We start from the raw sequence: 24,035 nt of genomic DNA, 5'->3' as shown, positions 1-24,035 counted from the left end.
TCGCTTAGTACATATCTTTAAGTGAGGTATAAAGTAGGAAACGTGTGACATATAATATGTGGAAGTGGAATGGAAGGGGTGGAGATAAAAAAGAGGATGAGGGAGACTGTGGATAGGAGAATGTGAGTGTAGATTGAGTGACATGAGGAGCATGATAACAGGAGCGAAGTTGGGTAAGGGGCATGAGGTCGGGATAAATACAAGATCAAAGATGTGTTTGAAGAGCAATTTACATCTACATAATTTTGAGAAGCTGTTATTTGGGGCATTGGTTACGAAGCAGCCACTGAAAATGTGCATGTTGTGTTCAGCAGAGTGTTCTGCACTATGAGGTCACCACTGCTCTTGATCACAGTTTGGCAGTGGCCCTTCATTCAGCTGGAAGTTGGTTGGTGGTCATGCCCACATAAAAGGCTGTACAAAAGTTACAGCAAAGCTGACATATGATATGAGTGTCTTCACAGGTTCCCTGCCTCTGAAAGTGTAGGAAATGCCAGTGATGAGTCTGTAATAAAATGTGATAGGAGGCTGTATAGGATAGTTCTTCTGTCCCTACACTTGGTATATGAAGCATGTGGCAAGAATTTTGGAGTAGGTGTAGCATAAGGACAGATCAAAATATTTTGTAGGTTAGTTGGGTGGGTGCAGCAGCAAAGCAGCACTCCCTTATTACCCAGTATCTTCTCAGACAGAACTTGACTGCTCAGAGTATCTGTAGTATCCCTTTTACTGTGTTCTATTTTCTCTCTAAATCCAATCATTCTCTTCATCATGTGCCATATGTAACTCCCCCCCGCCCCCCCCCCCCCAGCCAGAGAGCTTACTGATGCGATGTTTCTATTCAGTTCTGTTGCTGCCGCCTGTCTCTCTCAGAAGCCTTCAGCTAGTGCCCCCCCTCCCCCCCCCCCCAAAAAAAAAAAAATTCCTCTGGGTCAGAGAGAGAGAGAGAGAGAGAGAGCCTATCAGCACTCAGCTCCTGAATGATACAGTGATGGTTACCCTCATCCCTTCCATTATTTGTGATATTTAGGCTGTGCTACTATTTAGTAATAGTAAACAACCATTCATCAGAACAAATTACACAAGTCCTTAAACTAACATAGTCTGTGAAATTTACAGTGAAAATACTTAAATGATCTATGAAACACTAAATAAACTCGATAACTAATTTTGTGTAGTAAATATATCATCCAACCTCAAATCTGGTTAGAAACACTACACTTTTCTTTTTTCTTTAATATGCCAGTGTGCCACTGAAGATGAGTTTTGAAGAAGTCCAGAAACCTCACAGCCACCTAGTTGTTTCCAGTGGATTAAAGAGAAGAAGTAACTTGGTAGAACACTTTGGGAGTAACTGTTCTGTGTGTATTGTTTTGGTGTAGAGTAATTTTTATCATGGATAATGGACACAGAGGCAAAAGCAGACACACGGGGTGTCACCAGTGAAGAAGTGGTGCACTCATTAGCAGACCAGGTGGCTCAATTGAGAGCAGATAATATGGGTACATTTAATGAACTAGCAGGAAAGAATCCCAAGGTATAAGTGTTGAAGTTGCAAACTCCAGGAGTGGATCTCACTGTGTCGAATCTTGCTTCTCCTTTCTCTGGTAGAGCATCTGAGGGTGTGTTGGCATTTATAGACGATCTTAAGTCATCAGCTGACATAGGGGATCGGTCAAATTAACGGCTGTTGCAGGTTACAAGGCTACACATGTCAAGAGTAGCAAAAGTATTCATCAGGTGCACAGAAGCATTGCAAAACGCAGAAGCTTTTGACCAATTGAGATGGGTGTTGGGACAACGATCCAGGAAGCACAATAGTGCAAGGTTTTTTCATGAACAATTAGGGACGGTATCTAGGAGACATAATGAAGCAACAGAAGACTTTGCAGATAGAATTGGGAAAATGAACATTAACGTGTACTGAGACGAAGCAAGCTGGGATAATTTTAATTCCCCTCTTGTTTTGCCATCTGCCTCCTTAAATTCATTTTTTAACTAATTACCATTAACCTACATGAGTATAATCTGCATTTTCATAAAAGAGAAAGATTGGCCCTCAGTTTTAAAAAATATAACACCAGATATAATTTTGTGTTTAGTTTTATGTATGTAATTGATTCTCTAATTTATTTCGACTATTCCTAGTTAGTCTCTTTTGTTATATGGTGAAATCGGTGATTGTTTCGTAACTTAAATTGTATTGTTGACATATAAACAAATATAAATTCTGCAGTAATTATAAAAGTTTGGAAGACAAAATGCCAGTAATCTCTAAGTATCTATTTGGCTATATTCGAAAACATGTTAGCAAAACCAGCCCTTCATTAATTCCAAAGTAATTAACAGTTTTGTCGAAGTGTTGTCGTACTTACATTTGTTAATTTCATGATTTAAACAAATAATTCGGCTTGGCTCTTGCAGTAGAAGAAACTGTTAAAAAGGACCAATTTTTCGATGTATTCAGTTAATCGAATAAGTTAAGTTTTAATTGTAATTTCTGTAAATTCAACTTCAAACAATGTGTAGTTTCAGTACCTATTATTGTAATGATATACAAGGGCCTGATTTTTGGTCACGAGACAGTCAGTCCACGGCCAAGTTTCAGATGAGTAACCTGTACTAGTTACAACAATAACAATGCTTCAACTTAACAGTGCTGTAAGTGTTAAACAATTAGGCCATGTGTAAAAACAATGACAGCGTCTGCTCCATACATACCTGATTATTCTTCAAGAACTGAATTATGTGGTTATGTTTTTACTGCTTGTAGATGTTCAACAGTAAACTATTGTAGCAGTATGTGGAGGTTCACCTGCAAACTATTAATGAGGCTTATGGAAAGTTCAAACAACAGTGCACTGGCCATACATATATAACTGTGTATTATTGGAGGATTGTGCAAAGTGAAAGTAAAAGTCAGTGAAATGTAACTGTGCATCTGAATGCTACATTATTTACAGTAGTCAGTGTCAAAATTACAAACCCCATTTTTCAGCCAGGGTAGCAATGCAGTACGTTGACACCGAGGACAACAAATGATGAAATAAACAAAGCAGGTGGAACTGCTACAGTATGACCTATCATTAAATGAGAAGGTAAATAAAGTGGTGCTGCAAGGGGCTAATCAATGAGAGCTTAATACATTTTTAAGGGGTTTGACAGCAGAAATGTCTAGGAGAGTGTGCACAGGGGCACCTAAGGATCTTTTAGGTTAGATTTGGAATACAAAGAAACTGATAGCTTGACAAAGGTAAGAGTGGAAACAGGTATTTACATCGAGTATTATGTCGTTTAATTGCAGTCAAACAGGACATGTCCAAAGACAATGTTACCATTTATGGAACCCACCGCACAACTCGAGTAATGGGAGTCACCAAGAATTTGGTGATGATCGCAGTAGAGGTGATTTTGGTCAAGGCAATATTATAGGGATAATGGGAAAGGTAGTCCAGGGAATAGGAAGGGTCTGTTAAACTTAGAAGGGAGCCCCAGGGCTGCCGACAGGAGTTGCTGGTAGGAATAACTTCAGTCAGAACAAATGCAGAGGCGAAATGTGCCATAATGGAAGAGAGTATGAAGTACTGTTGGACACAGGAGCATGCATGTCAGCAGCCTCGAGAGAATTGGTTCGTGGGAGGCAGTGGAACCCACCACAATAGGATTTACATCAGGTAGGGGATAATGATATACAACCATTGGGGACAGTAATCGTGAATTTTTTGGTTGGAAGTGGTGTCTCATGTGGACAAGGGGTACAGCATTATCCTAAAGATAGATTTTCTGCATCAACATCATGCCATAAGCGACCTTCGATAATGTATAGGGGAAATGAGTGGGAAGACATTCTAACTATGGGAAACTATTGTCAACATTAATCTGATGATGATGACATTTGGTCTGTGGGATGCTCAACTGCGTGGTTATCAGCACCCATACAAATTCCCAGTCTTTTCACTGTCCAACCTTGTCACTTTCCCAAATGACAATGAAATGATGAGGACAACACAAACACTCAGTCACTCAGTGGAGAAAATCAGCGATCCAGCTGGGAACTGAACCCAGGAGCCCATGATCCAAAGGCAGCAACGCTATACCACGAGCTACAGACAATGTTAATCTGCTTCGACAAGTGTCTAGTATACAAGACATTCCAGTTAAATGGCAATCAATAGCACTGAGGATTGACTCTCATGATTGTGTGACAAAAGGCACCTGAAAATCGCTATGCATGAATGTGGAACTGAACTTGTGATGTGTGTAATAGAGCCATTGGAGGGTAGTGAAGTATTAGATGCAACATGTTGTTTGGTGAAATGTGGTATTGTATCCATACATGAAAGGGATGGAGGGAAAGTGGCACCCATTGATGTGGATAATTTTGGTGCCAAAAATGTAAAGTTGTTGAAGTGAATGTTACTGGCTACAATAGAGATTCGAGATGAGGAAGATTTCCACAGAGGAGGTGCGAGCTATAAGGGGACACAGGACGCTATTAGGACTGTGTTTCAGGAGAAGTTGAAGCATCTTAAAGGAGCAGAAAAAACACAGTTGGAGGACCTATTACTAGAATTCCAGGATCTTCAGGAACGAAACATAGAAATGTGGATGGACTATGCAGAAAGACAGCTGTAGTACAAGTACTGGGTCATGATCTTGAGGAATTGTGAGCAGCACAGAACACCAATGACGAATATAGGCAGTATAAAAAACACCAGCAATTTGATATGCATGATGGATTATTATGCATAGAGACAAACTTTGGACCACGCATGGTGGTGCCAGTCAAGTTAAAATTGGAAGCATTACACGGGGTACATGATCACATTTCGTCTGGCCACAGTGGATACAGGATGATGAATAGAAAGGTGGCACTGAACTACTGGTGGAAAGGAAGGAAGGATGATGTGGATCAATAGGTCAAAAATTGTGTGGATTGTGCAGAGAAGGCCAATTTGAGTCAGAGCCAGGTACTGTTACGAAGACTGCCAGAAACAACAAAACCTTTTAGTTTCAGTGAGGTGGATGTGTTAGGCCTATTCAACCAAACACCAGCAGGTAATCGCTTTGTGCTGAGCATAATACATCATTTTTCTCATTATGTCCAAATGGTGCCAATGCCGGAGCAACAGGCAATCACAGTCGCACAGGCGTTAGTTAATAGCTGGATATTTAAGTTTGGAGTGCCACAGACGGTAATAATGGATCAGAAGATTAACTTCATGTCAGACCTGACAAAGAAATTGTGTCAGCTGCTAAGAGTGAAGAAGTTTAAGACTAGCCCCCTACACCCACATGCTAATGGTTGGACAGAAAGAATTCATAAAAAATCAGGAAAATGTTTAGTTACTATTTGGATTCAAATCATTCGAACTGGGATACATTCCTAGCTTTTGTTGTAAACACATAACTAAAGTACATACTAGCACTGGGCTATCACCATTTGAGGTAGTGTATGGCGAAAAGATGTCGTCACCTTTCAATGGGCTTCACCAGAAGAGTGGTAGAAATGGAGAAGTCTGCAGTTTTTGCAAGATGAGTAAAGGAGGTATGGAACAGGGTACAAAGAGCAAATACAAAGGTTTTGGAGAAACAGGAAGAGGCAGCAAGGCGTGTAGGACTGCAGTATAATGTGGGCCAATGGGCGACGTCGTTGACTCCATATATGCCAAAGGAAAAGACAAGGAAATTCTTAACATGGTACCAGGGCCCATACCAAGTAGTCGAAACTATGTCACTGATGAATATGAAGCTGCAGTTGCCAACAAGAATGATGGTTTGTGCATTTCTGACATCTGCAACCATTCAAGGGTGCACGAGAGGCAATTCCACAAGAATTGCTAATAAAGGCAATCAAGAATATTAAGAGGAAACAGCAAAATGATGATCAATGAGAGAGAAGTCCAGATGCCTCAGACTCATCAATACATTAATCTCAAGAGAGGAATTATGTTTATTGATTTTGTGAAGATAATTTATAAGTGAAGTGTACGACATAATGTTAGTAGTGGTGGTGGTGGTGGTAGTAGTAGTAGTAGTAGTAGTAGTATTAGTAGTAGGGGTAGACCTATTTATTTATTTGTGGTAGTATTATCAGTAGAACAACAAGATTATCATTGTTCGGAGATGGCAAACTTCTTGGGAGAGTGGAGGTGATATGGATCCCTGTTGCCAGGTGAAGAAGAAGAAGAAGAAGAAGAAGAAGAAGAAGAAGAAGGCTAGATTTGGCAGTACTGTACCTCTTTGCCACAAGTGGAGTTATGGGACTGTAAGTGAAACACCTCGATGGAGGAGTGTTGTTTTCCAGACAGCCAGGTGTGGTATTTTATGGCCATAAATGGTCTTTTAAGTTTAGTATTTAATGTGCGGGAGTTATGGCATGAAATCAGTATGTTGGAAGAAGTATTTTCAGGGTTGCAAGAATTGGCAATTAGTAGTGGGAAGCAGAGAGAAGTCTTAATGAAACGCAGAACTTGCTCGGGGCATATGCACGACTAAAGAAGCAGATGGAAGAGGTTACTGAAGTAGTTACGCATGAGCTTAGGAGAATAAAAAGGTGATGGATAGACGCTGGGGCTAGAATATTGAAGACAATCTTTAGGACAGCAGACACAAGCAAATTAAATGAAACGGTACAAGACACAACGGGGTTAGCAGAAGTGAATAAGGTGAGTGTAGAGTGGCATTCCATGCAAAGTTTTTCTCCCATTTTTTCCTTAACTAGTTGCAGGATGCACATGTCCCTTCTCATTGTAACCCTATGAGCTGAGCCTGTGGTGACCACCCCATTCTGACATTCCTAGAGCTCACCCGCATTCATCACCACGTATTGATCCCTGTCCTGTGCCAGTTTTAACATCCCATCTTCCCTTAACTGCATAAATTTCCCAACTGCCACTAACTTCACCTGATAAGTGTGCACTGTGTAACACCTAAATACTGAGGTTTCCCCAGCTACTGGTATTTTTAATGATACATACAATAGCACAGTATCTGCTACACCCACTGCTGCACTACGGTAGTAAAATGGTAAGTTTTGACTACCCGGTATCACTACTAGATGTAATTCCGATAGCACCTCTCCTTGCAGCTCCCTCAACCCCTTCAGAAATTGATCAGCATAGTGCCAACATCCACTTTCCAGGGCTCGCTCTGTAGTAGCACCTCTGTAGGGGGTGGTGCATGTGTGGGGAACCAGTATAAACATTGTGGACACTTTAACAATATAGCTTTCTTATATCTTCAGTTCTACATGAGGCAGGCATGCCTCTCCTCATGAGCTCTGGATGGTGCAGCTGGCGTCGGCTTATAGGACAGTGCCCAGTGACGCTGCATCAGGACTCCAACCTGGCAGCTAAGGCAAGGCCATGGCCAGTTGCAATAGTGGCACTTCCTGACAGACCGACACACCACGCTGCTGCTCTTTGCTCCATGGCAGCAGGTGTGTGCGTGTTTATACTTGCGCCCCTCAGAGAGGCAGTGGACGGCTGCTGGCACTTTGACACCAAGTCCCTCCGTGGGCCTCAGTATCAGTGATAGCGGGCACGAACAGCAGACAGGCGGGGTTGTGGCACCATGTCCCACAAAGGACCCGGTGCGGCAGCAGATGCAGCCTGGTCTCAAACTGGAGGCTGCAGTTGGTGCTGCCCAGTCATTTTGCGGTCTGGCGGTGCTCTCGCATCATTGTGCGACTACTCAGCAATGACCAAGTCCCTGAATCCAATGACATCCTGCCCTCAAATTCAGCCTCATTTATACTCTGTTACTGCCCATTTGTTTCTCTAAAACCTGGTGTCTAGTCACGTTGCCCGTACCAAAGAGACTCACTCGAGTGTGGTGGCGACACGCTTACCACATTGTTCTTTATTGCGCGGGGCAGTTTACTGCTGCGCTCAGCTATCCTTTCTTCACAACTCAATTGTGCATCTGTTATTCTGCCCTACATGTCGACACAGCACAGCTGATAGCCAGCACTGTTACCACAATACTACGCGGTCGCCTCCATGCTATTTCAGTTACTTACACTAAAGACTTAATACTTTTACCTAACATACTGAGTATTGCCATGACAATTAAATATACAGTTGTGTGGCTGGTTGTCCTGTCTGTCATTTCACTACATCCCATTAGCCTTCAGTGTGTTGTCAAAATTCTAATTTCTGATATAATGTCCATGTTCCTTGATTTTTAATAACTTTTCTTAGTAATTTTGAGTAGTTTTTGTAGTGTGCAAATACAGCAAGATCTCTACTTGTTCTCGCCAACAAGTACATTTCCATAGTGTAAATACACATTTGTAGCAAATCAAGAAGACACTTACCTCCTGATCCAGCTGATATCTGGTCTTCGCTTTGATGCTAGGAATCTGAAATGTAATTACAATATCAGAAGTTAATATCATAAAATTGTTCCATAAACAATTTACTGCAAAAAGTATAATTTTCTTGGGAAACTTTTTATCTTATATACATAACTGCTGCAATATAGTTGTACTCCTGAACACATAAGATGATAAATGGGAAAAATAATAATAATCTGTCACCTAGAGGTTAATTTGAAAAGTGTTTTATTTGGTACATTCTCTACAGATGTTACGCCTTACATCATTTTCTTCCTCTTACACTATGAATTACTACATCCAGCCAAATTACACAATATACAGTTTCACATGTATTCTGTACCACTATGTGAATTGGCATTGCAGAAGCACAAAAAGCTGTTCCACATATGAAACTAAAAAAAGCTCAGTATGATATTGTAAATAATTTAGGACAGAAAGAGATTGGTTGGCACAAGGAACATTCGCGTGCAACAGTCTTCCACAATCCCTAAGAATGGACTGTTGTCACAACTCTTAAGACATGCCTGAATTTCACATATCTGAAGTGCCACATAGCATGGGCGAGGGTACGGTTTCATGTCACATCAATAAATCACCACCTTCACCTTTCCAGGCAATAAATCACCCTCAAAGGCCAAGATGAAGGCCTTGGTAGCAATTCTATTGTCCTTTGGCCCCCTATGGACACAATGGACCAGCTCATCTTCAGACTGCATGAGGTCACATTGGAAAATTATGTCTTGAATCACATTTAGGCTATTATGGGGACTGACAGTCACTGAAAATTTACCAGCTTGTTGCAAGCAAGCAACATTTGACGGGGCAGGGAATGCTGTTTTAATCAAAACTAACCAACTCTTTATTTTGGAGATGGCTTCAACTTCCTCAAACTTATCCTCCATAATATCTACAAAGAATAAAGGCTTTGTGGCCAAAAAAGAATCCTGATCTGTCCTTGTGCAAAACAGGTATTGGGGGAAGCATTTCTCTGCTTATAACTTAGCCCTACACTCCTCTCATGGCACAGTCAGGAAGGAAACATGTTGGGGTCTTATTTCTCTGCATTGTAAAAGCTCTTTCCTTCTGTAGAGGCCATTTGGTTCATATGACCACCAGCAGAAGATAGCTTCACCCACTTCATTTGCAAGTCATCCACCATGATGGATGGGGACTCTCCCCATGGGCACCACCCATCCTCAGCAATTGCTACCTGGACAGTAATCCACTGCTCAGAGTCCCTGTGCCCCAGTCACAAGCGGCACATGCTCCTTGGCATACAAGAGGAGGTTTCAGCTCAGGCACCAACAGTGCGACCACCATGCTGGTACTTGATGAACCCCCCCCCCCCCCCCCGCCCCACACACACACACACACACACACACACACACACACACACACACACACACACAATGGCTACTGTACTGGGTGTTGTACTACCTTATTGGAAAGGAAGAGTGCTTAGATAGAAATGCACAAAGGTGGAACAAACACCACACTGGGAGACCTTTTTTGAACAATCCCCACTTCCGAAAATTTGGAAAAGTGGTGGTAGGTCAAACCCAACAATGGGTGCCATGTATTTATTATTGCAAAGGTGTAGATAGTGCCAAAAGTAAAATGGAAAAATGTTCTAAATCATGTACCAGGTCCAAGAGGGGTCTGCACCAGGAAGATCATCCGATGGGAAGGCTGAGGGGGGAAAGGGATGGTGAAAGCATAGGCTTACAGCAGAGAAACAGAAGTAGTGCAGCAAAGGCTGGGGTGTCCTGTGGTAGGCAAGCATGTACTCCGAGAAAAGTTGTGAGACCTCTGGGGGGAGAGGAGACCACTCACCGAATAGCAGAAGCATTGAGTCGTTAACAGGCACACACAAAATGGAATGAAATCTTGCTAGCTTTCAGAATAAATCCTTTGTCAAATTAGTGTGTACACACACACACACACACACACACACACACACACACACACACAGAGAGCTTTCTTTTTCTTTTGTGTGTGCACCTGTCAATGACTCAACACTTCTGCTATTTGGTGAGTGGTCTCCTTTACTCCTACATTATTTACATTCTAAAAGTGTTGTATTAACTATGATCATACAAACATCACAATTAAATTATATGAATCCAAATATGTGGCAATTTTACCTCAAAGAATTTCAGCAGTGAGTGAGGGGAAAAGTAATTACATTCACATTTTTATGTTAATACTGCTAATTATCATCTCTTGGAACCACCTCCGCCCCCCCCCCCCCCATCCTCTCTCTCTCTCTCTCTCTCTCTCTCTCTCTCTCTCTCTCTCTCTCTCTCTCTCTCTCTTTCACTTAACCTCTGAAACAAAACAGAAAACTTCTTTGAAGTTATGTTTCAAAATAAACCCAATTACTGGAAGCCGTATGGGTTTTATACTTAAATTCAAAATATGCTTATAAGTGTTCTGTCCAACCTGAAAATAAGAACATTTAAGGACTTCATCTTCTAAGTGCCCAATTCATTACACATGCTATCGGCCATTAAGTATAACAATGCAAGAAAGTCCAAGAAAATGCTAACTGGATGGTTTCACTTGTTTAACATCCCAAATCAAATCACTGTGTTCCACGTATTTACTATATAATGTACCAACAAGATTATTTAAACTCACTTGATGTGAATCCAGGATGTTTCCATTTTCAGCAAGTTTATATGGCTGACACATAACATCCCAAATGCAGAAGTCTTACAGAATAACAAAATAATAAGAGCATCTGCATTGGCATACATCTTCTAGAGCATGTATTGTTTAGCATTTAACTCATATGACCTTTTTTTTCTTTTTTCTTTTTGCAACAGCCATGTGTTGATTGACTGCCATCATGTGTTTGTTTAACAATGAACATGTGAGACTCAATTCAGTCTTTTCTCACATAATGCTTATGAAATCATTAAACTACTGATGATTATGTTGCAAATGAGGACACCACATTTTCCATCTCCTAAAAATACTTTTATTATGTCTGTGCTATAAATGAATTCCAAATTTATACAGAATACTGTTAAAACACACAGATGGATGGTAATCCTCTTGCTAGAGTGAAGTCGTGAATTATCATCAAGACTGCAGACAATATGAATTTAATTTTAGGTATAAGAAATTTATGTTTGCATTAATATTATTTGGATAGTAAACAAATACCATTGAGCCTAAACCTTTCTAACAAGTTTTTAATGACTCACATTCATATAATTGTACTATCATACAGTCAACGTGACACACACACACACACACACACACACACACACACACACACACACACACCTACCCCCCCCCCCTTCTCTCTCTCTCTCTCTCTCTCTCTCTCTCTCTCTCTCTCTCTCCCCCCCCCCCCCCCCCCCCATTTCCCCTTACATTATTATAAATTAGAACATGAGATGCATTACTTTTAAGACTGAACTGACACTGTTTACCACTGGGCTGTCTTCATACTCTTATTAATGATATGTACTGTGCCACATACAACTATTACAATTTATTGCATTTAATGATCTAAATACATCCTACAGAGTAACTAGAGTACTGTAATATCACATTTGTTCTGTGATGGAATTTATCCTGGGGAGGAGAATTTTGATTACAGTATTAACCAGTAAGTGTAGAAACTTCCATAAAAGTAAAACCTGTTCTGATAAATGTCTTAAATTATGGTGGCAAACCAGTATTTTCAAAAACTTTAACTAAACTTACCGACTGTATAAATGAAATGTTGTTAAATCCTGGATTCAGTACAAAAGGCACACCTTCCAAACCTAGAACAAAGTACATACAGCAATTATTTGTGAGAGAATAACAACATTATGTTTCTTCCTCCCTCCCCTCAATTCACCTGTCAACATCCTACTTAAAATACCACCAAGTCTGGTTTGAAAGACGACTCAAGAACTAGTTGCAAAAGATTGTGTAAGAAATTATGTAAATTCTTCTCAAGGCTGCAGGTGAGTTGCAGGGTTAAGAACATACTGCTGAAGCATAGTCAGTCTATGATAGGCCATAGCTAAATCACTTCCTGACAAAGTGAGACCTAAAAGATAATCAACAGCATATGGCCAGCTTATGATGAGCTACTACTTGTCCTCTACTCCTGAGAATTACATGTAAGCTCACAATGTGTAGTGTTCAGCTAAAACGCACACTGAATGCACGCCACATAAATGATTTCCTATCAAAAGACTCAGTGCTGAATGTAACAATGACAATGAATTCACAACGATGACACAGATGTATTTAAACAAGGTTCCTTAAATTATCACACTCATAATGTACAAAACTGTTTGGACACAGTATCTCTTCTTGTTATCAAGGTTTTAATCATCATGTTCACTTTTATGTAACACTTATAAAAATTTAAAAGATATTTTTGGAAAACATTCACTCTTGGATTCATCTTACTCAAATGAGAAGAAAGAAACATTGTCATGCCCAAGCACAAATTATAGCTTTCAATGTTGTTACAATTTTTAGAGCATTTAATCTGTATGGGTATTCTCCAACTACATTTTATGAAAATAAATAAATCTGCTTTCAGTGACTCACATTTTACTTATCAATTACAATGTATTTTGAACTCTGGGCAATGTCATCAGGTTCATGTGGCGTGATTTACATATTTGTTCTGTGAAAGAGCAAGTTTGTTATCTCACAATACTCTGTTACAGGAAACTAAGAGAAGAAATGTGACTAAATTATTAGCAACTATCTCATATGTAAAAATAAACTTCACAGGATACTGTTTTCGGCAACATTTAGTATATATGACAGCATGGGCCATACGAATAAAATGGAGAATGTACTTTATTCTCAGAATTTTGGAGAACATTCTCAGGTTCACATGAATAAAGCAAGTCTGAGAATATATTTCACCTGAGAATGTTCTTGGCTTGAGTAAAAGGGCAGGGGAAGTTGCTCAATGCGAAGAACATTCTCCGATTTTGTATGAATACAATGACAGAAGCTTCTCATAAACAGAGAATATTCTCTATTTTCTCAAGTGAACTCTATAGCATACGTCTAAGTTCTGTTGAGGTTAAGTTTTACTAAGTCTTTTTTAGTAAAAATGGCAGAATTTATATTGCTCAGATGGTGAAAAAAAGATATACATGACCTGAAGAAATACTCAAAAGAGAAAGTGTAGAAGTTTATACGAGTTTAACAACATGAACATTTGGCAGGCGAACTTCCTCCCTGACAATCATAAAAGGAGAGGGGGCAACCTTTCAAACAAAGTGAAAATGAAAACGTTTTGTGCTATTTAGAGCACCCAAGTTTTCAGGCTGCTGTACACGAGTTAGATACATGCTAGACAACTGTGTCACTGACAATTTCAGATGTTCATTATGTTATCTCACTGCATAAATCTTATGTATTTTGTTATAAAACAATCAAAAAGCCAGGATGAAATAAAGGTAATATTATGAAAAAGATATATTGGTACTCATCACATGGAGGAAATGTTGAGTCACAGACAGGGAGAAAAATGTGTGGGTGCAAGTTGTGCTTGCAAGAATGTGTGCACGTTTTTTACTCTAGAAAGAGGTCTTCTGGCCAAAAGAAAATGTATAGCAATCTTTTCGTTGTGCCTCTCTGTGACCAAGTCTCCTCTACATGGTGCATAGCAATCTACCCTTTTCAAAATATTGTTGTTATATTTTGTTATGTAAGAAATATGTAGGCAGACCAGAAAAATTAATAACTAGTTTATTACAAACCTCACAACCTTTCTTCTCCTAATGAAACTACACAGACAACAGTTTAAGTACTTGACTTGTAAGCAGACCATTATGCATCATATTTAACCAAAGTATCGCATGTTAGAAAACTCTGACAGAGTTCTGGTTTGGAGTAGGTGAAAATGTGATGCACGAGGGTGGTTTGATAAGTATGGTGAAAAAGAAAGGGAAAAAAAAGTTTGTTTCGCAAACAACTCACCTTACTTCTCAACATAGTCTCCTTTATGGGACAGACACTTGGTCCAGTGACCCTCCAGCTCTTTCATCCCATCGGAAAAGTAAGTTCTGTTGAACCCTGCAAAACACCCACTGACTGCAACTATCACTTACTCATTTGATGAAAATTTCTTCCCAGCAAGCCAACTTTCAAGTTAGGGAACAGGAAGAAGTCACTTGGGGCAAAGTCTGGTGAACAGGGCAGATATAGAACCAATCCAAAGCCCGCAGATATAGAACCAATCCAAAGCCCAATTCATATACTTTCACCATTGTTATCACTGATATGTGAGATGGTGGATTATCCAAGTGAAAGAATGCATTATTGCGTGCAACCTTGGTCTTTTCTCAGCCAATGCACATTTCAAACAATTCAACAATGAAGCACAATAGGGTCCAGTTATTGTTCTGCCTTCAAGTAATCTATGAGGATTATTCTTTGGGAATCCCAAAAAATAGGGGCCATCACCTTACCAGCTGACAAAATGGCATTTACCTTCTTCACGACACTTTCACAAGCCTTTGTCCATTGTTTTGACTACTGTCTTCACTATGGTGTGTAATTATCAATAATCACAAATTGGCGCAAAAAGTCTCGTGGGCTGCAATTAAACATTGCCAGACACTGTGCTGAAATGTCGTGCCATGTGCACTTTTCATAGACTGTGAGCAATCACGGCACCCACCTCAGACACATCATCTTCATAGCCAATTCTCCATGCACGATATTACGCACTCTCTCAGTTAAATACCTACAGTCTCAGTAATCTCACAATTTTTTGTTAAGCATTCTTGGATTAACATATCATGGATTTGGCAATGGTTTCCTTAATGGTGACCTCAACTGGACAGCCGGAGAATACTTTGTCTTCAGTGCTTATCCAATGCTGGTGCAGAGTCGGCGAGAACTTCATTCAATTCTGTTTTGATTTGCGGGGCAGTCCAACCCTTCAAATGAAAATCTTTACTAACAGCATGAACCTTGGTTTCTCCATTTTCAATTGCAGTCAACACACTGACCAATTCTGATGGCTATCAGTAATGAACTGTACACTGTACATTGCTGAAATTCTTTATAAAAGCCTTGGAACAACCTAGCTTATCAACCATGAAGGCATGACAAATATGTCTCACTCTTTCACAGAAAGTTACCAGACTTATCAAAACACTCTCATCATCTGAAGACTTCTTTCACATAAGGTGTTCACATAACTTCAATAACAGAAAGTTTCCCATATGTTGAATATTCAGTAAAATCATCAGAAAATGCATTTCTGTAATCTGTGCATAATCATCTCAATTATTTGTCACCACACACAAAAGCACAATCAAAATGTGCAACTCTTCCGAAAAACAGTGATGTCAGTTCTTTATTTGTACACTGAATAGTTTGAGCAACTGAGTTAAATATACGATTACGCATGTGTTCTGTGCTGAATGTGGCAGATGACACACACTGAGAACCTTCTCAAGGAGGAGGGGAGGCAGTGAAAAGGAACTCCCCTGACAGGGAATATGCTTCAAATTTTTTATCCATACAAAATTGAGAACTTTCTCAGAGAAGGTTCTCTTGCTCTGAGGATCTTCTCTGGAGAATGTTCTCTTTCCCATTCATAGGACATCATGTATGCTCCATTACTTATGCACAGTCCACACATATTATATGAAGAAGAAAAAAAACCCACAGAGTATGCACACTAAAGATAATACAACATCTAAGATATAATGCATACAGTCACTAACATGTACATTCAGGATTTACAATGAAAACACTGATGTACTTTCTGAAACCTCAAAAGAACTGACCGCGGAAACTAAAATTATTTCCAATAAATTGCTGAAATAATAAAGGCTATGGCAGTGCTTGTGCTCTCTTGAGTTCTCTTTATCAGCAAATTTTTTTTAGTCTCAATGTTTCCAGATGCTCTGGAAAGTTCAAGTAACCCCATTTTTTTCTGTCCTGTAGTACAATGAGATTATCCAATCCACTATGTCTCATTATGTGCTTGTTGTGTCTGTGGTTGGATACTGTGGATTTCTCACAATGCTTGAGCCTACACATTCAAGGCATTGTATCTAAAGTGTCACCCAATATTCTCTACTTGACCACTGTAACTCATTTGTAGGTTAGACCGTACTGTTACAGGTGTGGTGGAAACTGGGCAATCACCTAGTTTGTTGTTTGTGGTAAAAGATAATGTACCATTTGTTTTTCTTGATAGGCACATAGTAGAGTGTGTGAAAATGCCTCTTACAGTTTCTGTATTGACAGTAGTTATTTACAGCTTGAAGATCAATAATGTATTACAGATTCACACTGTAATGTATCCAATGGGCAGAAGTTTTACACAGGTGTTCAACACACATCTGACTAGGACTGACTTGCATCTGAATGTTCAACGTACTCCAGAGTTTCAGTAAACATATGATGGAGTGCATTTGAAAATAACATTACATATTTTTAAACTCATCATGCTCTTAGAACACGGCAAGTAAAGTTACTGCTGGAAAGAATGGTAATGGTGGTGGTGGTGGTGGTGGTGGTGGTGGTGGTGGTGGTGATAAGTTCCTATGGGACCAAACTGCTCAGGTCATCAGTCCCAGGGCTTACAAACCTTAATCTAACTTATGCTGAGAACAACACACACAGCCATGCCCAAGGGAGGACTCGAACCTCCGATGGGGGCAGCCACGCGAGCCATGGCAAGGCACCTCAGATCACGCAGCTACCCTGCGCAGCTGGAAAGAATATTCTGCATATTCAAGCAAAGTTACTAGTACGCTTGCAGTAACAAGCTTCATCCCTTATTCAGGAACAGTATACTAAAGAGATTACAATAGCACAAAAATTTAATTTGAGCCATTATCTTAATGCAAAACATACCCATTACGAGAGGATTTCACTATCAATAGCTCAATAAAACTAACTTACGTTGAACACTTATATAACTGAAATTTTAATTAACACTATATTTGAGCTACATTGTGATATTTCACTGTGGTGTAATTAATGCAAACAAAGTGTTGAAAAACACTTACGGCTTCAGGAAATCATACTGCAACAGAGTGTTCATCACACAAAACTATGTTGTAAATGATACCTGGATATAAATGCAGAAAAAAGAATACTAAGATGATGATGATGATAATGTAGAAGAAGAAGAAGAAGAAGAAGAAGAATTGACAAAAATACTGTAAAATTCTATTATAAAGACCAATTCACACTAGATGTCAATGGAATGGAATGGACCATCAGGCAGTGTCATCACGCAGTGTCACAGTCAAATGGTGAAGGGTTCACACTAGACGAAGATGTCAATTTGCTCAGCCCAGTACCGAACGGTGGAAGTAAGGTTACGAGACCCCAACCATGGTACAAGAAGTCTAAGTGTAGTATCGGAATTAAGGGAGTAACAATTATGAAGTTTATTAATGGCCAAAGCAAACTTCATAATGGATGTTCTTCATTAATTGTGCAAGGTAAATTGCTAAGAAGTTAAGCAACTTTTCAAAACAACATTTATTTGCTAGTGAAAATATATACATACAAACACATTAAACAATATGTATATGGGAATACGTACGGCCTGTATCTTATCCATTATTTTTTCCCCTTATGTAGCAAATAGTGTCATAAACAACAGTATTTTTCCTCCTTCAATAGAGCTGACTTGTTCATTTATTAAAACATAATTTAATGAAAATTGCTTCATCAATTTATGTTATTTACACACAGTGTAGGTATCAACTCTGTTCAGTTATTGTAAAATATAAATCATTTCCCACCTCTCTTATGGCAGAACACTCAAAGGAAGAAATATCCAAGTTATTAATGAACATTTGCAATTTGTCATGAAAACAAAGCAAAATTCCCACATGAGTGAAGTCAGCAAAACTAAGTAACTTCCAATGTGAGCAGATGATGACACTGTTTCCCCCACCACCATAAATGTCAAAACTTGCTTTCTGACAACCTTGATGATGATGCCCCATTCTGTTCCATGCCACTGATGGCCTGTGTGAAACTGCCATTTGAAATTCATTGCTGAATGTTTTAACATGACATTCCATTCTGTTCTGTGAAGTGTGAATCAGTCTTAATAGTGTCAGGCCTTGACTAATCCAGATAATGCCTTTCATGGACAGTGCCGTTAATATGTCAAGAAATTTCATATTAGTTCACAGTCCATGGCAGAATGTTGCTGAATTTTTCAGGTTATAATGCCTTACTCCAAAACATAACTTATTACTGTTGGCCTGAAGAACACACAATTCAAAACCTATATGGACCACACTACGAATTAACAAAATTTGAACTTCTTTGTGAAAACTATAAACAGTATAAAAACAACAGCTGAAATCAAGTAAGTATCATTTATATGCTATGCAATATACATGGATGGCTAAAGATTTGTGTGTGAAACTGACGTAGCATACTAGTATATGTGAAACATTTGAATGAGATTCACTCTTGTCTTCTCGCAAAGCGTTTGAGTGACATCAGGTGCTACATACTGCTTGTGCCTCGAGGCGAGTCTCCCTACATAACAAAGAATAAAACATTACAACACTATGAAAAAGACAGGAACTAATCTCATTGAAACATTGCAATTTTATGGTGACCTCGGTTAGAAATTTGTATTAATTCAACTTCCCACAAAAACGTCATCATATCATATTAACATTTTGCATTAAGAATGAGGGTGTACTTCATAAAAAGCAGCAAAGCATGAATGGTAACAACATGGACAAAGTCTGATGAAAAATAGACTACATGAAGGCATGCACATGCCACCATAATCATGTCCTTGTATTAAAATAATTACCCCGCTCATTTAAATTGCAAGTGAAATAATGTTTGATGAGAAACTATTGTGGCTGAACTTGCAGAATAATACCTCCTAGACTAATCTGTGTTTGATTAAACAATATTCACCCCTCTCAGTCCGAGAGTTTTCTACCACTAATTATAAAAGAATAATTTTACTCAACATGGGTTTATATTTTTTTCTTTGGCAGATATTCTTATTCTACAATGGAAAGGTCACAGTAGTTTGGTGTTGGTCTGAGAGATAAGGGTCAAGTGGTTCTATCCTAAGAACACTTTCCACACAACATAACTGTCCATAATCAATCGCTGGTCCAACACACAGTTTTAACTTTTTTATAAATAATCTTCTACAAATATTATTTATTCACAAGGGAAATTAAACTTTAATTTTCCTTCCGTTTCAGGGTTCTGGACCTCAATTGATAAAAACGGAACCCTTATAGGATCGAATCACTTTGTTGTCCATATGTCTGTCTGTCTGTCATGAACCATTTTCTCAGGAACAGGAAGAGGTGTAAAGGTGAAATTTATGTCATGCCCAATTGCCTATGGCCCCTTGGTGGTGTAAAAAGTGTACGTTTCTACGTCAATACAATCAAAAAATATGACCATTTATGTCACAGATTTTGATATTTGCAAACTCACTTATGAAAACCTATAGATGAACTACATATACACATAATTAAGTTTGTACGGAAACCTCAGAGTGCAAGTCCTAATCGCACTTGCCTCCTCTCCCCCCTTCTTTTGAACAACATAGTTCATTTCCAGAGCATGAAATTACTATGTGTGCATGCCAAAAGGTAATTAATCTACTGAAATCAATTACCCAACCATTAATTGAAAATTTAGTCACATAACACTACTACGAAGAATTACTTTAAAATATAATTACTAACCTTGGTATGCAGAAAGAGTTGCATAATTGGTACCTGCCGAATTAGTACCACCTGGAGGTTTAGGAGCTGGTCTGGAAGGCCTTAGATTTATCAGTCTCTCATATTCATGAGGAGAATCCTCTCCAGAAGCTGGCTTAGGTGCAACTGGATATGGTACATTATTTGTCAGTGGCTTTTGAGGCAGTAATGGGTATCCTGCCGAGTGCGAGTTCAAATCTGCTTGCACGACATGTCCGGCATTTAAACTGAAAGAATAAAACATTTTCATGCATCATGTTTAAGAGTTTAGTACAAATTATTCACAACAAATATGTGATCAATACTGTATACTAAAATAATTTTACATCTGACAACAGTCAAAGGATGTAGACACTGTTCTTTCAGATAACTGTTTTCTGCAATGGGAGAAACACTAGTGTAGCTTTCTTTGTTTACAGCTGAATGTTGTCCGCCCCCGGTAGCTGAGTGGTCAGCGTGACAGACTGTCAATCCAAAGGGCCCGGGTTCGATTCCCGGCTGGGTCGGAGATTTTCTCTGCTCAGGGACTGGATGTTGTGTTGTCCTAATCATCATCATTTAATCCCCATCGACGCGCAGGTTGCCGAAGTGGCGTCAAATCGAAAGACCTGCACCAGGCGAACGGTCTACCCGACGGGAGGCCCTAGCCACACGACATTTCATTTCATTTCAGCTGAATGTTTTGTGAGGCCTGTAACTGACTGTTTTGCATCAGTCACAATATCATTCAATCCACAACGTGAGTGGTAGATTTAATAACAGTGTGATCCACAAAACTGCCAATAGAGTATAATATTTTATTTTGTGGAGGAAGGTTATTTATTTATCTACAGTGCCAATAAAAATAATTTATGAAAGCACATTAATACAATCAAAACGATCAAGGTATGGTAATGTTATGAAAGATGTTTCATGTGTAAGCAGTAACAAAATGATAATGTTTGTGTGTTGCAGGCACAATATGACCTCTTCTGGCATATTCTGACCAAGTTCAAAGATCTACAACACATTATAACTTGAAAAAGAGTGACACAAGAATAGCTGACAAACACACCATTAAGTTTCAGTAAGAAGACTAAGTATGTTCTAATAGTATAAGAATAAGTGTCCAAACTTGGTTTCAAATGTATGAAATCAATACCCTGAATGTTATAAAATAGTCCATGTCATTTTGAAACCTAAAAACATTCATTAAAAAATAAAAAGTTCCACAGTTAAAATTAGAAAATTAGCCTGTGTCCTGTAGTTTAGTGGGAAGTTTCAAGTGATTGTTGTGAAAGGAATACAAAACACCTCCATTAATCGCAACATATAGTGGAAGCCTAAGAAACTTTCATCTTCTTTTTGTTGGACTTACGTATCTGTTTCTACTGAAATGTAAATGTGATGTTTCAGGACATTCACAATGCTTGGAATATTGACTAAATTTCTAAATGTCTGTACATAAATATATGTGATGGCACTGTTGATAGACATTCTAAACATATTACCAATTACTGAATATAAAATACACTAATGTCTGTGAAAATCACAACACCTACAAAGAATAGTTATCCCAAGCTAAGCCAGTGAGGCTCCATCAACCAAAGTGGAAAAGTCAAATAAGTGGCAGCATGCCTTATTAATATTGAAAGCTGCAATATCAGCATGTGTGTCTGAACATGGCAGCAAGATTTACACACCTTCAGGAAATGAGGGTCTTACCATGATATTTTGGTTCCTGCAGGCCGTGCAGAGTCAGTCATATAGTGAATAGCCAGTATGTATCACGCAATGTGACCATAGTGCAGGGTAGCCACTATCTTATTCCCACAACTGCAGAACAGCTTACAAATATGTCTACAATGATGGCTCAATACTAAAGCATAGTTGAGGGTGAACACCTGAGTGTAACATGGCTACATAAGCAGTAAGTATATGTTTCAGAAGTACTCCTCTGTAAGCAATTATATACAAAGTGTGATCAGGAAAGACAGTGAATAATTTTATCACAAACAAAGTAAAAATAGTACATGGAATTTGATTTAATTTCCTCCAAAGTACTGTCCTTGGCTAACAATGCTGAATCCATGACTGAAAGGGTTTCCAGAAGGCTTATTTCGGAAGGGCATTCAGTTGCTCTGTCATGACCCTCTGAATGCCAGGAATGGTGTCAATTTTTTTTTCCTTTAGGCACAGTTTTAGTATTTGGCAAGAACCAGAAGTTGTATGATGCTAAATCTCGTGAATAAGACAGATGTGGACAGACAGGAACACTTTTTTTGGCTAAAAACTTGTGAATCTAAAGCGATGTGTGGTACAGCAAGTTGTCCTGATGAAGGAAGCCACTGTCCTATTTTTCTGGTCTCTTTCCATGAACATCTTTTTGCAAATATTGCAGTACACCCTTGTAAAATTCAGTGTTTACAGTTGTTCCCCTCAGCACGAACTCTGATTGCACCATGACCTCAATATTCAAAAGAGCACGACTTCAATATTTGATTTTGACTGATGTGACTTTTTAGGGTGAGGAGATTCACTGGTATTCCATTAGGAACTCTGAATGAAGATGATCCTTCAACTCCATGCACACAAACTGTCACACAAGTTTCCTCCTGTTCACAACTCAAAAGTCTGGGAACAAATTTTGTACTAACTCATCTCATTTGCAAATTATCGGTTAAAATGCCTTGCACGGATCCATACGAGATGCTAAATTCTTAAGTAAGCACTTGAATAGTTATTCGGCTGTTTGAATCAACAATGTTTGCCACTTTTCAGTTTTTTCCTTGGTTTCAAGTTAATGGGTATTTCAAACATTGCCCATTTTCTCCCGACTCATTTCCACTTTTAAATCGCTCTTCCCACTTGTAAACATTCTTCAAAGTTACAGCATTATCACCACACACCAATTTCAACATTTCACAAGTTTGTCACTTTTTTGCAACTTGAAACATAACTCAGTGAGCATGCGCTGTTTAAAATCAATTATGCACGTCAAACATGGTAAACACCACCTCACTCTACCATCTCTGGATGCTGACTGTCAAGTCAGAGTGTGTTCCCACTAGACGCTTCTTGTCTCAACAGATCAAACTGATTCATCATATTTATCACACCTTGTATGTAATTAATAACTGTGCTATGTTCCAATTTAATCTTGGATGTCAACTACTGAATGTTAATTAAATCAGGAATTTCAGTCTATATTAAAAAATTTCACCCCTTGTAAATTCAGTTGTGGTATCAGAAGAAATGTCATCATACTTGTCGATTCTATAGCTTCTTTTGTCAATGCTTGTACTGAAGAAATGTGACAACATTTCTTAACACGAGGCACAAAGAATGGTATTTTGGTGTACATTGGAATCGTGATGTGCCAGCTTCTAGAAAGCTCTTGCAGAAGAATATTTCTGCCAAGACATAAGGCACTGCATGAAAAAATGTGAGGAAATACATCTCTTGGAAGCATGTACTCAACCAAAAGAGGCAGTGCAAGAGTTGGCAAGAAAATCGGTGTGCATTTAAGAGGTATTATAGAGCACGTTTCTATAAGAAACATGACTATGTTGTACATTCCACTGTTTTTTCATTAACATAGACAGATAAAGAATTAAGATGTAACCAACTGCAGAGTGCATAAGAAAAATTACATCACTAAATAGAGGGCAAGCTGAACCAGTTAATGAAAGCGACACCCCACTCTCTCAGCTTCTGTTGGGGCAATACCTGTATAGTGTGTCTTGCCAACAGCTGCCATTCCATTCTTTTGCAGTGGTACTGTGCCACCTGACACAGTGCACTAAGCACCTCTGGATCATTGTGCAGACATCCTGTCTCTGCCATGCATTTAGATAAGCCATAGCTACATGGTATTTGCATCTAGTGACTCACATCCATTGAAAATGATCACAAGCAGTGATTAGTGAAACCATTGCACATAATATATAATCAAAAAGTTCTTCAAGTCACAAAATTGACTATATTTAGAA

At 38.9% G+C, this 24,035-nt stretch overlaps 1 protein-coding gene across 3 annotated transcripts in view; it reads right to left on the bottom strand.

Moving 5' to 3' along the window:
- Positions 1–24,035, bottom strand: part of LOC126183465 (multivesicular body subunit 12A) — a 60,086-nt gene that overhangs the window by 8,495 nt on the left and 27,556 nt on the right. For all 3 annotated transcript variants that reach the window (XM_049925466.1, XM_049925469.1, XM_049925468.1), the window contains 3 exons: positions 20,047–20,291; positions 12,062–12,123; positions 8,321–8,365 (listed from right to left, as the gene is read on the bottom strand). In XM_049925466.1, coding sequence (XP_049781423.1) covers positions 8,321–8,365; positions 12,062–12,123; positions 20,047–20,291 — 352 coding nt within the window. The remainder of the gene's footprint in view (positions 1–8,320; positions 8,366–12,061; positions 12,124–20,046; positions 20,292–24,035) is intronic.

This window comes from Schistocerca cancellata, chromosome 4, assembly GCF_023864275.1.
Source record: "Schistocerca cancellata isolate TAMUIC-IGC-003103 chromosome 4, iqSchCanc2.1, whole genome shotgun sequence".
Taxonomy (NCBI): Eukaryota; Metazoa; Arthropoda; class Insecta; order Orthoptera; family Acrididae; genus Schistocerca; species Schistocerca cancellata.
Note: the sequence above shows the minus strand (reverse complement) of the source record. Positions and strands in the feature narration are given on the sequence as shown.